The 15,956-nt window shown below is 35.6% G+C and overlaps 1 protein-coding gene across 1 annotated transcript in view; it reads right to left on the bottom strand.

Moving 5' to 3' along the window:
* Positions 1-15,956, bottom strand: part of LOC122807194 (aldehyde oxidase 1-like) — a 784,671-nt gene that overhangs the window by 126,472 nt on the left and 642,243 nt on the right. The window contains exons 30-31 of the mRNA XM_044078244.1: positions 15,696-15,748; positions 5,527-5,641 (exon numbers count right to left, since the gene is read on the bottom strand). Coding sequence (XP_043934179.1) covers positions 5,527-5,641; positions 15,696-15,748 — 168 coding nt within the window. The remainder of the gene's footprint in view (positions 1-5,526; positions 5,642-15,695; positions 15,749-15,956) is intronic.

Below are 15,956 nucleotides of genomic sequence, written 5' to 3'. Positions count from 1 at the left end.
ATAAGGACCAATGAAATCTTGAGATTCTATTTGTCCAGTTTACAACTTTCATTTTAACTATAAGGTATATACTAGTTTAAATGTTCTACTTCACACCATTTACCAATAATTAATATGTGGAATTTTTGCAGTTTCATATTGGCATTAGGCTCTGTGGATGTGATAAATTATGTATGAAAATTGCTTGTCTGTTAATATATCTTAGCACAGCTATATCTTGCATCCATTGGCAAGTGCTTGTATTACCATAAATAGTACAAATGCAGGCATCAGACTCAGGTATTGTCTCACGCTACTGAATCTCATGTATTAAATATGTTGTGCGTACACCAGTGGAAGGGCTCGTGCTAGCATGAAAGCTAGAGTAATTGCAAAACCTGTGTAGGCCAAATAAAAGATATTTCATCATGTCACTGTATTTGTACTTTCTCTCAGTAGACCAACACAATATTTCTTATTCTTGTGGCATTTAAAATTAAAGTATACACATTCAGTCAATGGAGAGAAATTAGACATGTATAAAGCACTTCCACACAGGTGTGTTCAACACTTTTTACAACATGTTTTGAGCTTCAGTTCAGTACATAAAACATTTCTCCCTCCTTCCACTTCATTTCCTTTGTTCTCTGCTAAACAAGATCATACATCACCATCTCTTTATCACGTCACTGAGCTCTTACTAGCATACCATAATAATTTAATAACACCATTAGTCTTCATAGCCTTAAACCTAGATGTAAGAGCTGCAGTGAGCAATGACAGTGGAATCCCATAATCTTCCTTTTTAAACATCCCTACCCAGGCTACTCCTGCACTAAATATCTAGTAACGACTTAGAAAGGGATAAACGATAATGCCAGAAACACTCTGATCATAGTTCTGTCTAGCAACAGCCCAAGCATTCTTACTTCCAGTTCCTCATTGTAGTCTAGTGATCTCCACATGACCAAGTTTGAATTTATCATGGCTAATTCATGGGCATGCATTAACTCAGTATATACATATAGAATAATTTAGTGCAATACATACATACGGTAAATAAAGAGTTAGATGGATAAAGAAAAACAAGTAAATACTGTCATCAAACCCTGGAAGAGACAGATTATGTTTCCAAAAATAATCAATTAAAATACTAATTTTCAGTGCTGCATTTTAAGAGATGAACTAACTAACTAACTAGTTTTTAACTGGCATTTATTTACTTGCCATTCTGATGAAATAGAGGTATGAAAATATGGCAAGAACAACAAAATGGTGGTGTACTAATGTTTAGAAATGTTAGCATTCTCCCTAACTCTATACAAATTTACACTGAAAATACTGTATAATCCTAGAATTATATATACTCAGATACTATTTGTCCATAGTTTACCTGCATATGTACACATTTGATAGCAATCAAATAACATCATAAAATGTTCTGCTTGCAAATATGCTTTCTAACATTTTCTTTCCTGACTCTAACATTCAACCTACATCTACTACAACCTTCCTATAATGCTTCTATATACAAAGGTTTGCATATAAATTCAATGTTTACAAGTATATTATACCTTCTTTAGTAGACTACCCTCAAACGATTTTCATTATGCTACATTTACTAAGAGTAGCTCATCTTCTGTTAAAAAAAAAAAAAATTTTCAGATGTTTGTATATTTTTTTTGGTTTCAATGTTTTTATGTAACAATTACTACTGTTTATATTTGTTTCTGTAAATCCTCTATTAATTTTTTTTAATGCTTTTCTGGAGCTTTTCTCCCTGGGCCTCTACTGAAAATGGACATGTATCCAGTTAGACTAGCCCGGTCAACAAATGTAAAATAAAATAAAATAAAAATAAATAAATAAATTCTACCTAGAAATATCCTGCTGCTGTTATAAATACTATGGATATCACACGGTACTATTACTTGATAATGAAACTGTAATAAGATATTTGATTCTCTGCCTAATGGGCTGTGAAATGGCTGAAAAAAGCTTCATGGATCAGCCCACCCATCTGATTATCAAATAAATAATTATAATGAAGGTTTACAGTAGGAGGGGCTTTAAGCATAACAGAAGAGCTATCCAGATCTTAATCAAGGCTGCAGAATCCATGCTAGAAAAGGGCATTTTGCAAATATGAGTAAATGGATGATCTCAAAATAATTTGTATGCTATTGAATGGAAATATAAGCATTTGTTTGTTGATTACATCATAGTGAACAACTTGATGCTGTAATGTCTGAAAATACACAAAGTAGTTAAGCAGCATTGCAGTGCTGACTGTTTCAAGGAAATATTATAACAATAACCCACGCCTGGGTGTGGGTAATGCCGGATTTACCCACGGTTGGTGTGGTTTGGTCACAAGGGTGAAGCCCGACTGGCCAAACAAAGACAACCGTGGGTAAATCCAGCATTACCCACACCCAGGCATGGGTTATTGCTATTATACAATGACATTATTTAAGAAAAAAAATAATTACTTTTCTTAAATAATGGCATTGTATAATGGCTCCTTGCTGCCCTTCTGCAGCTGTCTGGTATTTTGCAGCAGTTCTGATGTACTGGGCATGCATATGCTTACGCAGTACATCAGAGCTGTGGGCAAAAGCAATGGAGAAAGCAAGATCTCCGTTGCTTTTTACAAAGTGTCTCACTATGTTAAAGGAGTTTAACATAGTGAGACAGATTTAAAAAAAGCAACAGAGAATCTCCTTTGCTTTTTTTAAAGCTGTCTTGCTATGTTAAACCCATTTAACATAGCGAGACACCTTTAAAAAAAGCAACAGAGATAGGAAGATCTCCATTACTTTTTTTAAAGCTGTCACACTATGAGACAGTGTGTAAAAAGCAATGGAGATCTTGCGTTCTCCGTTGCCTTAAAAAAAGAGTTATACTAATGGAAAACGTCCGGGTGACCGGACCTTTTTCCATTAGTATAACTCTGATTTACAACATGCACGCTGACCAATCAGTGTGCACATTTTAGAATATTAATGGGGGGTCATTGTATAATGGCAAATAATGTACAGAATGTGGTGTTTAAACTTTACACATAGTATTTTACCAGGAAATATCTTTAAACAACTGTTATTGAAAAATACTCATCAGAGAGCTGTGTGTGCATTGCTAAAATATGTTGTTGGCACAATCAGGTTATAAACCTTTGATATTTCAGTACAAGAATGAAAAGTTCAGTTTTCCTTTTCAAATAATCACACTAAAGAAGAAGTGAGTTCTAATAATATTCTAGGTTGTGTGTCTTGTGATGCACTTCAAATATTAAAAAGAATTCACAGTGCAAAAGCAAAGACTGCATCTGTAGCAAATCAACCGCATTGTCGCACATATATCTTAAATACTGTGTAGAACCATAGCAATGATACCTTGCATGACTATGTTGACTGATTTGCAGGTTAAGGAAGTTTATCAGGAGACAAAACCTGAAGCAGTGCCAGTGATCTGTGCTCCTTGTAAAGTACCAACAGTGTTCAGAAATAAAAATGTATACAAACTGAAGAGACTAGAAAACCTATATGCCATTATAAAGCAAATAAAGTCAAAGGAATGGGCATGTGGTGCAGTTACTATTGTAAAGGAAGCCAAGACCTGCATATGCTTTGAGCTACAATATATAAACAGAGTAATTAAGCTAGATCATTAAATTTTTAGCTATAGATACCTAAAACACAGAGTAAAAAGGTCACACAGATAATCAACTGGTTAAAAAAGGTCCTTAAAGGGTGATTTGCATATATCTCATGAGGCCTCTGATGTAAGAGGTTTAAGGTATCACAAAGTTAGAAGTCTAGCTTTGCTAGATTTTTCTTTTTGTGTTTTTTAACCAGTTGGTTATCTGTGTGACCTTTTTACTCTTTGTTTTAGGTTGTTAGTTGGGATATTGTGTAGACACCCTAATGTTTATGGATATCTGCTGGGTATGACAACCCTATGTTTCCAAAGGTCAAACATTCATCTTATGCTGTGCTGATGAAGTCATAAGAAGGCAGAAACATGCATGTCCACAGCTAGATGGGTTTGGCTTTAATGGCTTGAAATTGTCCACAAATAGACTTAAAAATGAAAGTTAAAGAAAAAGTCATGGACATTTAGAATTGCCATTCAGTTGAAACACCTGATATCTTTAAAGGGTGATTTGCAAATATCTCATGAGGCCTCTGATGCAAGAGGTTTAAGGTATCACACAGTTAGAAGTCTAGCTTTGCTAGACTTTTCTTTTTGTGTTTTTTAACCAGTTGGTTATCTGTGTGACCTTTTTACTCTTTGTTTAAGGGCTGTTAGCTGGGATATTTTGTAGACACCCTAATGTTTATGGATATCAGCTGGGTATGACAACCCATGTTTCCAAAGGTTAAATATTCCTCTTATGCTGTGCTGATGATGTCATAAGAAGGCAGAAACATGCATGTCCACAGCTAGAGGGGTTTGGCTTTAATGGCCTGAAATTGTCCATAAATAGACTTAAAAATGAAAGTAAAAGAAAAAAGTCATGAATATTCAGAATTGCTATTTAGTTGAAACACCTGATATCCTTAAAGGGTGATTTGCATATATCCCATTAGGCCTCTGATAATAGAAAGTATGTAATAAGGTCATATGCTTAGTACATACCCAGGTAAATAACTTCAACTAGTATTATTCTAACTGACATATATATTTTATAGGAATAGAAAGGCATAATATAATTTAAATAAATAAAAAAAATACTATGCCAAATGCAATAACCCAGGACAAAAACACGTGCTTTGAAATAGTTTAATCAATCATTTTTTTTAAAGAAATCTTGCTAAATATGTTTATTAGACCAACTGGTCTGTAATTGCAGTGATTGTGCTATGAACTAACTTTAAATATTGGCATAATGACTTCATGCAATTGGTCTCGTGGAAAACATACAGGAACAAAAAACATAACCACCATAAAAACAGCACCACAGGTGAAAGTTATTGAGCTTTTTCATTCTTTTATATAATGACTTCATCAGAGGATTAGAGAATGGCAGTGCTCAGTAATTTCAACCTGTTGTGCTTATTATAATATGACCTTGTTTCTATTGGTGTGTTCTTTTTTTAGTCACTGTTTTCCCACTACTTTTTTAACATGTATAGAAAGTACACAAAAAAGAAAAAGAAAAAAAAAAAGAAACAAACAAAAAAGCAGATGGAGAATGCTACCTCAAAATGCTTGTTCTGAATGTATATTTTGATCACACTGTCAGGTAACTATACCACTGATAACCTTTCTTTTAAGGCTATTAAGTGTTAGTCGATCTATTTTACCATGTTTACAACCATGAAATGAAAAAGGCATTTATAATGTAATTTCTTACTACATTATTCCCAAATAGACAGTCAGTCTCCACAATGCAGTTTCTTACTACATAGCTCCCAGTTTGATGGTCTCCCTAAAACAATTTATTGCTGCATGGTTCCTAGTTTGAGAGTCAATCTCCATGAGATAATTTCATAACAAATGGTTCTCAGTTAGGCAGTCAGTCTCCATAAAATAATTTCTTACCACATGGTTTCCGGTTAGGCAGTCAATCTCCACAACTGAACAAGCAGTACCAAATGAGAAGTATGAATATGGATTTCCTTCCTGTTTATTCCAGTCAACAAATGCATCTTCACCCCTTAAAGAAAAAAAATATCCTTTTTATGCACTGTGCTCAAAGCTTTGCTGCAGTATATCTGATTGTCATTCACAGATAAGTTTATTATTTTATCATGCAGTGTTCTGAAAGTATTACTGTTTAGATTATTAGTGGCATCAGAGTAGCAGAGTTGCCTATAAGTTTTCTACTACAAGTGTAACTTAAGGTATGGCTGTGGTTTGTGCATTTTTGTATATTATTTTATGTTTTATTTGTTTTTGCTTCACTATACTTAGTATTATTACATAAGTTGCATTTAAAATAAATGCAGGTATAAAGTTTCTTAATTTAATCTAATGTGGGTCTGTGAAGTTCTCTTAAAATGATAAAGTTTATCTATACCTACCTGTAAAACATACAACAGGAATGTTGAGAATGCAGTGCAAAATTTCAAAATGCTAATTTGGAAGATTTAAACACACATGCATGAGGAAACACAAAAATTGCATATTATGGAACCATTAGGCGTGGTGTAAACCCCATGCAGGTTATAAGTGTCCCCTATCCTTGACTTCTGGCCACTTCTACTACTATACTATGGATGTGCACAGTGCCCTTAAAACATGTGGCAGTAGCAGTACAGCACTCCTTTCAGTTGAGGGCCAATTTCACCACCTACATCATCCATGAAAGTGAGAGTTGGATAAACACCTTGCTGGCATCAGTTTGATCCCCATCCTCTTACTGATTGACTGATTTTGCAGTATCAGTGCTAGCAGAGAGATTTGTCATGAGGACATAGAAGGGTGTCAGATGGGACTACTCAACATCTCGTACAGTGGGTACATCTGTGCTGATCACATGATGCTTCTACCATGGGTGCAGCCATTTCTGTTATATACTCAGTGAATATGTATCCTGGCTCATTTGTTGCATTGCGGTCTAATTTACTTACACTTGTGGGGTATGTAGGCCACTAAAGCTTATGGGACATGGCAACCTCGCGATTTGCTGTCTGTGGATTTCCCCTTGGTGTGAGTTGATAAATCCTGAAGGGCTGTGCACAGTGCTGATGCTTTTCTTCAGGTGACTATGAAGTATATTGATCTCTATACAGCATTCAGATTAAGATTGGATAAAAACATTTTAAACAGTCTCTGATCCACATTCCATGATGTCTCAGAGCCTCTAGTCTTTTTATAAATGACTTATACCAGACTTTGCTTGGGATTCAAAAACACAGTGCCACATGATGCAGAGCTGTTGCACTTTAGAAAAACTTAGCAAAGCCAAGAACATATCAGAACTACTATACAACGACAAATTCCTGTGTGTGTTCTAACTCTGCTGCATAGCTGCAGTACTCTGTGAAACAGTAACTATACAAATTAATTCCCCCCAAAAAACACTGCTGTTATTTTGAAACTGTGTACAGTTTGGTCCCATTTCCCATAAATTATAGGATCAAAATTACACTATACCAACAATTATCAAAGCTGCACATGTTGCTTTGAGCTTCCTGTTAGGGTGATGTTTGATGTTTTACTCAACATTACATAGCTGAGCAACAACACTGCATGTAATGAATGTAAAAAAAATGATAAAACATTAATTTGTGGCAGTAAAATGCTACCTGTTATGCAATTCCCTGTGGTGCCAACAAACCTGCTATCAAAACAATACAAACTCTCTACTTGCAGCAGAAAGGGTACAATGTGTCAGCTAGTAGAAGCAATGCATCCCTTAATTTCAAAACTTGGTAATACCATGTAATTTGCAGTCACTGACAGTAAGCTGGATTTATTTATGATTCTCATTCACTCTTGACTGTTGGGGACTGCAGGTGATAGTACAGCAGAGTTAACAAGCTCCATTAAAAATGATACATACTTAGCAAAAATTCCATATGCTCACATGATAACCAAGCAATACCTAGCCCTCTTTAATTTTGTTTTCACAGACCCACACCCATCATGAACATGAATAGGACAGTTTCTGAAACAGAAACAAGTGAATTCAGTTTTAGTTCATGTGAGAGATAGGTAAAAAGATATTAGGGTCTAAACTGCAAGGTATTATGGAGACAATATGTCTCATATCCATTCAGATAGGGATAAGGTTATGACATAAGTATGTTCTGTGACTACAACATACTGACTTGCAGCATTCTGTGAAAAAGAAGTGATACAACAAGTAACTAAATAACCAAACAAACAGAGACATCCTACAGATTTATGAAAATGAATATCACTTATCAAAACAAGCAAAGCTTTCAGGTTACCCCTTCTTCAGTCTGAAGAAGGGTAACTTGAAAGCTTTGCTTGTTTTGATAAGCGATATTCGTTTTAATAAAACTATAGAAGGTCTCTGTTTGTTCAGTTATTGAGGTACTTGTTGGATTACTATCGAACACAGTTTACCCACAGTGGACTTCATTTTGTTAGTTAAAAAGAAGTGATACCTCAGAAGTGGTACTATGTTAAAGGCTGTCACTAATTTAAGATGTGAAATTTGGAAGGCAGAGTGAAGCTTGCAGTAGTCATTCAGCAAACCATACAGAAAGCTGAATTAAAACCTAGGTAGTCAGAACTGTTATTTCATTAAAAAAGTGTGTAAATAAAGCCATGGTTGTTGCTTCTAGCAAACCCTGCAGCATGTAGAGTGTGTGCACTACATAGCATATGTAGATTGTGTGCACTGCATAGAACATGTAGAGTGTGTGCTCTGCACAGAACATGTAGCACCATGTGCATTGCATAGAACATGTAGAGTGTGCACACTGCATAGAACATAAAGAGTGTGTGCACTGCATAGACTACGTAGAGTGTGTGCACTGCATAGAACATGTAGCATGTGTGCACTGCATAGAACATGTAGAGCATGTGGACTTCACAGAATTCGCAAAGGAACCCTACACACACACTCGAGTCCCAACTGCTAGAACACAAGTTCTTTGATGACAGGGAATTGAAGAGTTCTTGTAGCTAATGTGTGGCAGTTGCTTGCACTCAATCTCAAGTTCAACCATGCAACTGCTGCACATTAACTACAAGTGCTTGCATGCTAAGTAAGGGAGCATTCACAGGCTAGGTATATCATGAAGGGGAAGCAGGGAGGGGGAAGAGGATTTCAGATTCAGGGAATAATCAGGGACTTTAGGGTTAGGGAGTGGGAAAGAAGTCTTAAGTCTAGGAAGTGACTGATGACTTTAGATTTAGGAAGGGAGAAAGTTTTTTTGGCTTAGTAAGTGATTAGAAACTTTAGTGTTAGGTTTAGGGAGTGATCAGGGAATTTAGGGTTAGGGACTTGGTGGGAGGTTTTAGGGTTTGGATCAGGGTTCTGGAAGTGCTAGATAGTCTGGTGTGATTGGGCATTGGGAGGGATGCTTAATTAAGGGAGATCAACTTAGAGGGAGTTACAGCACACAAGCACTTGCAGTACACTGATGTTCAATTGCATTCAGTGAAAATTCAGCAGAAATGTAAAAGTGAAACTGGCTTTTCAAATGTGCACTCATTTGAAATTGTTAAAGCTTAATGTGCTTTGAAATACTACTCCAGGTCAAAAGAACATTTTGCTTCAATTAGACTTCACCCCATAGGTGTGTGACTGTGGAAAAATAAACCCTTCCATTCAAAAATGAAGTAAAACAGGAAACAATAACTGGTAACCTGTTTTAAGGAGAACTCAAATGCCAGTCAGTTATTGCCTTGTTCCTTGAATGTATGTAAGGCAACTACATTTCTGAAATAGAGTTGAAGCTGGAATCCATTTGCATGTAAAAGTATGTAACTTCTGTTTTGGATTTCTAAGTTGCAGATTGTTATAATTCAGTAAAACTTTTAACAACCACTAGTGATAGAATCATATAAGTTGTAAGAATTTTTCTTTATGCCATTTTTTTGTTTAAACCCATTTATATGGCTTTTCTTTCTGCAAATGAAAAACTGTTTGTATATTTAATTTTATAAAGATGATTGTTTCTCTTGTTTCAAGTAAAGAATTTTTATTCACTTTTAAATGTTTGTGGCAGTTGGTTTGTTTATTACCTGACTGGTATATCTATTCAGCCAGTGTAAATTCAACTGTTTCTGCCTTTTGAAGAGATACTGCTCACACTGTTGCCAACATATAAATATATATTAGTTGGTTTATTTTTAAGGGTAAGCAGCAATTGTGTTTTTGGTGTGCCAAAATAATCTGTCCAGTGGCAGCATTAATGCAAAGCCAGAAAAGTGTACTGTGGTACTGGAGAAATAACAACCATACATTTTAGAAAATGTGTGTGCATGTTTGCATGAATAGCCTTTGACATATTTAAATTACTTTTTTGGAAAAAAAATTGCACTGGAAGGAATTAGGCTTAGTCAGACCTGGGTAAAACCTAAGTAGCCAAAGTTTATTTTGGTGTAGCATGTAACAGGTATTTCCCAAGACAGCAGTTACCATAAAGTGTTAAGGTCACTTGCATCTTATATATTGTTTGGCAGTTAGTGTACAGAATATGAAACTTGAGACCCTGGCCATCATAAAAACTTTGCGCCAGAGGTGCACATTAAAAGTTTTCACTATAACAGAGGAGACAGCTATATCCATACACTGTTATTATATAGTACATTTTAATAATCACTATGAGTTGTTACAACACCCCCGTTCTGTCTGAAGCATAGGTGTGCATAATACACAACTGCATATGGTATGCTATGCACAGCTGTGTGTGATTCAACAACAATACATGCTTACTGTGTATCATTTGTTATCACCACTATCCATGTTTGTTCTGGTCAGACATGGTCAATATTTAGACTACAATGATTATACATTCTGCAGTATTCCCGTTCAGTGCGTATATGATTCTCTTACCAGCTCAAATATTTTATTTGCATTTTGGGTACAAACTATACTGGTGTAAATTTAACTATTCATATTGTATACTATAAAGGTGAAGTGTATAAAATTATGAAATTTGAAAGGTACTTGGCCTTTACCATCAACTAAATCTTCTAATAAATGATCTTAAAATGAACCACCAAGACGGTGATAATTGTTATTTAATGTTATGTTTACAAACTATTTCTTACTGATAATCTAATCATATGACAATAAGTTATGCATGACAATGACATAAAATAAATATTGAAAAAAGTATAAACCAGATTGCTATGCTATATTAACCTTCTTCCACTGAAACATTGCTAAGAAATGTTGCTGTCCTGTGCAGTACAAAATAATTTTATTTTATACATTAATTACTAAATATCTGCTGCTTGCATGGCATTGGTTAGAATACTATTTCAGTACTTTTAAAAGTGTAAGTATTAAACTTTATAGAAGGATGAACTTGTTTTAAGAAACAGCATATATTGAATAAAGACTGGGATTCCAGGCAAGTAACAGAGTAGAGTGTTATGTGGCCATGGGAAGGGTACCGTGATTCAAAGACAATGCATAATGCATCTTTTGTTAGTTGTGAGCCTGAGCTATCTGCTAATTGCAGGAGTATGAAATTGATTTATTTAGCTATTTGTAATGTATGCTCATGTTTTTATGTTGGGAAGACCAATAGGTCTTTGAGAGAAAGTGTGCTAGAACACCTAAGCAATATATGTAAAGGAAATCAACCAATGCTTTAGCCAAATATATTGCTACTTGTGGATGATCTCATTGTTTTACATTTTTAGTCTTACAATGTTAAGAATTTGAGGTGTGGAGATTTTAGCAACATTACAGAGGTTCTCTCATTCGAGTCTCAGTAGGAGCGCCTTCTGTGTGGAGTCTGCATGTCCTCCCCATGGTCAAGTGAACATTTAAAGACATGCAGGTAGGTGCATGCGTGAATGGGTGTGCCTCCTTTGAAGGGTGTGCATCGGGCTGGCAACTCGGCACCATAAAATCTACTGCCAATCATTAGCGGACCGGAGTTCTGCTGTGGCGACCCCTAACCAGGAAAAGATGAAAGACAGAGGTAGCATAGATGAAATGGGTAATTAGATTACAAGCTGATAAATGTTCAGTTATAAATGAGACGGTACTCAGGTCACATGACCGTTATCATTAACTGTTAATTGTTTTTCTGATTTGAGATTGTATAAATGAGCTCTGTGCTTTAGTTTTGCATTCTGATCTGAGGAAGTGCCGTTTTAGGCATGAAAGCACTTATTGTTATTTATTAAACCAGATTTTTATATTTAAGCCATGCTTGGTTATTCAGTTTTGCTTGATGTTCCTGTAGAGAGCCAAAGCCTCTGACTGACATGTACTGGATAGAGCATGGTGCAAGAGGCAACAGGGGAAAGGGGAACTTACCCTCAATTCTGTTTCTGTTTAAACTTCACTAAGTGAAAGAATCCGGAGAGTGACAATAATTCTCCTTAAAAGGATTCCTTCAGCATTTCAATATCAGAGAGACACTACAAAAAGAGCAATATGCTGTTACTGCAGATGAGGACAGCATGGCCAAGCAAGCTGGCATATTTTCACTACTTATGCATAAGCTGCAAACTGTACACCTTTAACAGCACACTCTTCAACAGTCAACATGACTTTAACAGAGATGCTTAATATTTTTCTTTGTTATTAATTTTAAACCAGGGAAGCCCACTAAACACTTTATATTGCTGATTTTCCAACCATCCCAAATGCTGATACAGTTATCTAAAATAATCTGAATGTTACAAAACAACAACAAAAATAAAATTAATAAAATTAAAATAAAACAGCCACCACTGCATCATAAACTGTTATTTTGATTTACACCTCCTTGTCATAAGAAAAGAGACTGATTTTTCTATCACATTTTAATCCCTTTGGGCTCTGCCTTCATTGCTTCAGTCATACTGGTCCACACCCTCCTTTCTTGTAAGTACTTATATTCATTATCCCTAGATGATTTGTTATGTAATTAATGACTACATATAAGAACACCAGGTGCTTCAGATGAAACTACCTAGATAGACGATATCTATTTTCAAGCAATGGCAACTAAAATCCACACAAATGTTCAGCTGGGTCTCACAGTCTGTGAACAAGAAAACATATTCTGCTTTTAAACATTAGCTGCACCATCCTTTTATATCAGTGTCCTTCCAAGTCCCCACAGCATTACTATACCTTGTGAATGAATTTATGTTCTCAGATGTTATCATCATTGAATCCCTCTTACACTTTTGTAAAAAGGAATACTTCACTCCTCTAGAAGGTACCATTATCTTAGGATATGCTTGTCTGAGGTACTCATTCAGATTTTTTTCTATGATTCAATAAAGCTTCACATTCACTCAGACCATGAGCACATCAGTACAAGTTAACAAACTGGCACCTTCAAATGAACCATCAAAAATTAGTTTACACAACTTTTAAAACAGTGTGATAACAAAAGTCCATCTTTATACGCAGGCATAGGAACATTTGTTTTGTGGTACAATATGTGCCACAATTTAAAACCATTTTAAAAAGGCATATTATTTATTTTTGAGGATGCCTGGTTGTGTACACACACACACACACACACACACACACACACACACACACACACACACACACACACACACACACACACACACATATATATATATATATATATATATATATATATATATATATAATCTATATTAATATCTATATATCTATATAAAGATATTGTATGTGCGGCAGAGATTACAGCCGTAGGGAAGAGGGTCATACTTCTCAACCTGGAAAAATCAAAAATCTGGACAAAGGCCCATGAAAAATAGGTACAAATCTGTACACTGATTAACATAAAAATTTAAATGCATAAGTATGTACCCCCACCTACTTGAATGGAATTGTGGGATACCAACTTTCAAATGCAAACTGGAGAACAGACAAGCAAAATATGGCTCAGGCCCAGACCCTGTAATAAATGGTATCCATCTTTTTTTTGTAATATTTAACTATGATGTTCACTGGGAAGGGAAAAGATGATGAACCTTAGGATTTTGTTTTTGGTGACTTGCAGTATGTGGGTTTTGTAGTAAAAGTAAGACATTTAATGGAAGGGAATATTCTAATCTTAACAAAAGAATATAGTTTGCTAGGACCTCTAACAGTCATTCTCCATGGACTCCTGATCAATGGCGTAGCTAGAGTTTGTGATGCCTGGGGCTGTCTTTGAGTTTGCTGCCCTTCCCTCCTCACAAAATCATGGTCAGTTGGGGTCCCCCCATACACAGCCCTCCCTCCTACAGCCATTCCAATGCCCCATTACTTGGTTATTTTGTCCCATTTACCATAAACACTGTAATATGCATACTGCTTTACATCTACAGTGATTATATGGATTTCATTTAAAACTTTTATTTTACATTTTATAGCACAAACACTAATAGACATCAGCTAAACAAAGCAATATAGTCTCACAATGAAAATACACTCAGATTTAAAACTTCTCTGCCCTTGAAAGTAAACTTACATTTATTGAAACAGTATTAAAACTCACATACAGAGAAAATGCATCTGGCCAGTTGTGGATAAAGATTACCTTTGGGCTGTTTTCAAATTATAGGCTCCTTGCACACGAAACATACATGTGTTCTTTGATACACCTTCCTGATTGTATTAAATTGTATTCCTTGTATAATACAGTACACTTGTTAGAGCGTGTTTTAAACTTATTGTTTTGAACAATTTTCCAGGAAGCAATGAAACAAAATGCATGAACCAATAATGACAAAACTGCCCAATTCAGAACATTTCCATCATAAAAGTCTACTCAAACTTCTACAATCCACCAGTATCAGTAAATATGCACACCCATCTCTGCAGAAGTAAAAGTCTTCTAATTATTTCCACATTAAAGAGATATGTAACTAATAAAGAGGTTGCCGCTAGCAAACAACTTTAAATTGCATTGTTTCATCTACAAATAAAGTATGTGTGGCCCTTGAGGAATAAATTGCCTGTTACATTAAAAAAATGATAAGCTAGTAATATTGCAATAGGGAATGGATGGCAAACTGAAAACAGGTTCAAAGTTACTAGGTATCTCCACCAAAGAGGACATTCTCAATACTGCAGCATTCACCCCCTTTAAAAGTACAACACAGTAGAGTATCAGCAATCCATCTACATACTGTGGGAGTAGAACCACAGTAGAACTTAGTGCTGAGACATGTGTATGTGTATCAGAACTGAGACATGTATATGTGTACTAGCACTGACATGTATGTACACCAGTACTGGCACATGAAGACATGTACGAGCACTGATATCTGTGCATATGTATCAGCACTGGCAGGTGTATGTGTATCAGCAATGAGATGTGTATATATATATGTACCCGCATTGGCATGTATGTACACAAGTACTGACAAATGAACATGAGTACAAGCAGTGCTATCTGTATATATGTAGCGCCACTGACATGTATGTGTAGCAGCTCTGAGACATGCATTTATGTTCCAGCATTGACACCTCACTATGTGTAGCAGCACTGACACATATGTATATGTACCATCACTGACACAAGCATACATATACCAGCACTGAGAAATGTAGTGTATACCAGCATTGGCAGATGCATATGTGTATTGTACCAGCACTAAGACAAATAATGTATACCAGCAGTGATGCAGGAATACACGTCCCAGCACTGAGACATGCATATGTGTACCAGCATTGATATATATGCATGAGTACCAGTACTGACACATTGTGTATATGTACAAACACTGCTATTAAGTAAGTACCCAGCTACCTTCAGTATGATGGTTATGGTAGAAGAAAAGCTGCCAAGCTCCATGGAGCCGAGGTCTATGACCAGTACAGACATTCAAAATATAAGAAAGAAAGGAAGAATGAAAGACATGCAGACCACAACAGTTATCATAATGGTATAATGCATACATCAGGAAGTCTGTTGACAGAATTTGCATTTACTACATGAAATGGAGTGCATTATTTTACCTTATAACAATCTAGTTTCTTTAAAGTTAATGCTAGGGATAAGAATATCAGAATTAATCTCTGCATATGAGTTGTTTGAACTAATCAAATTAGAAGTTTTTTTGATGCTTAATGGAGTTGGGGAATGCAATGTAAGAATTTGCCAGACAAATGCTTGCTCATACTATACCTAAAAAATCCAGTTGTAGACAGACTTATTTTATTCATGTAGGCCTCGTGTACCTATAGAAAAAAATATCAGTAACCATTAGACTGATTACAGTGATAAACTGATTTAAACAGAGCTGTAACCCTTGTGAAATGGAGTACTGAATAATGTTTGGACAATATGTTCTATGAACAAGTGCTGATAACGTCAGAAATTATATCCCTGCAGTAATTCTGTAAGGCCCTACTGTCATGGTTTCATTGAAGACCAGGCTACTGACAT

The sequence above is a fragment of the Protopterus annectens genome, chromosome 7.part0 (assembly GCF_019279795.1).
Source record: "Protopterus annectens isolate FY-2018-M chromosome 7.part0, PAN1.0, whole genome shotgun sequence".
NCBI classification, from domain to species: Eukaryota; Metazoa; Chordata; order Ceratodontiformes; family Protopteridae; genus Protopterus; species Protopterus annectens.
Note: the sequence above shows the minus strand (reverse complement) of the source record. Positions and strands in the feature narration are given on the sequence as shown.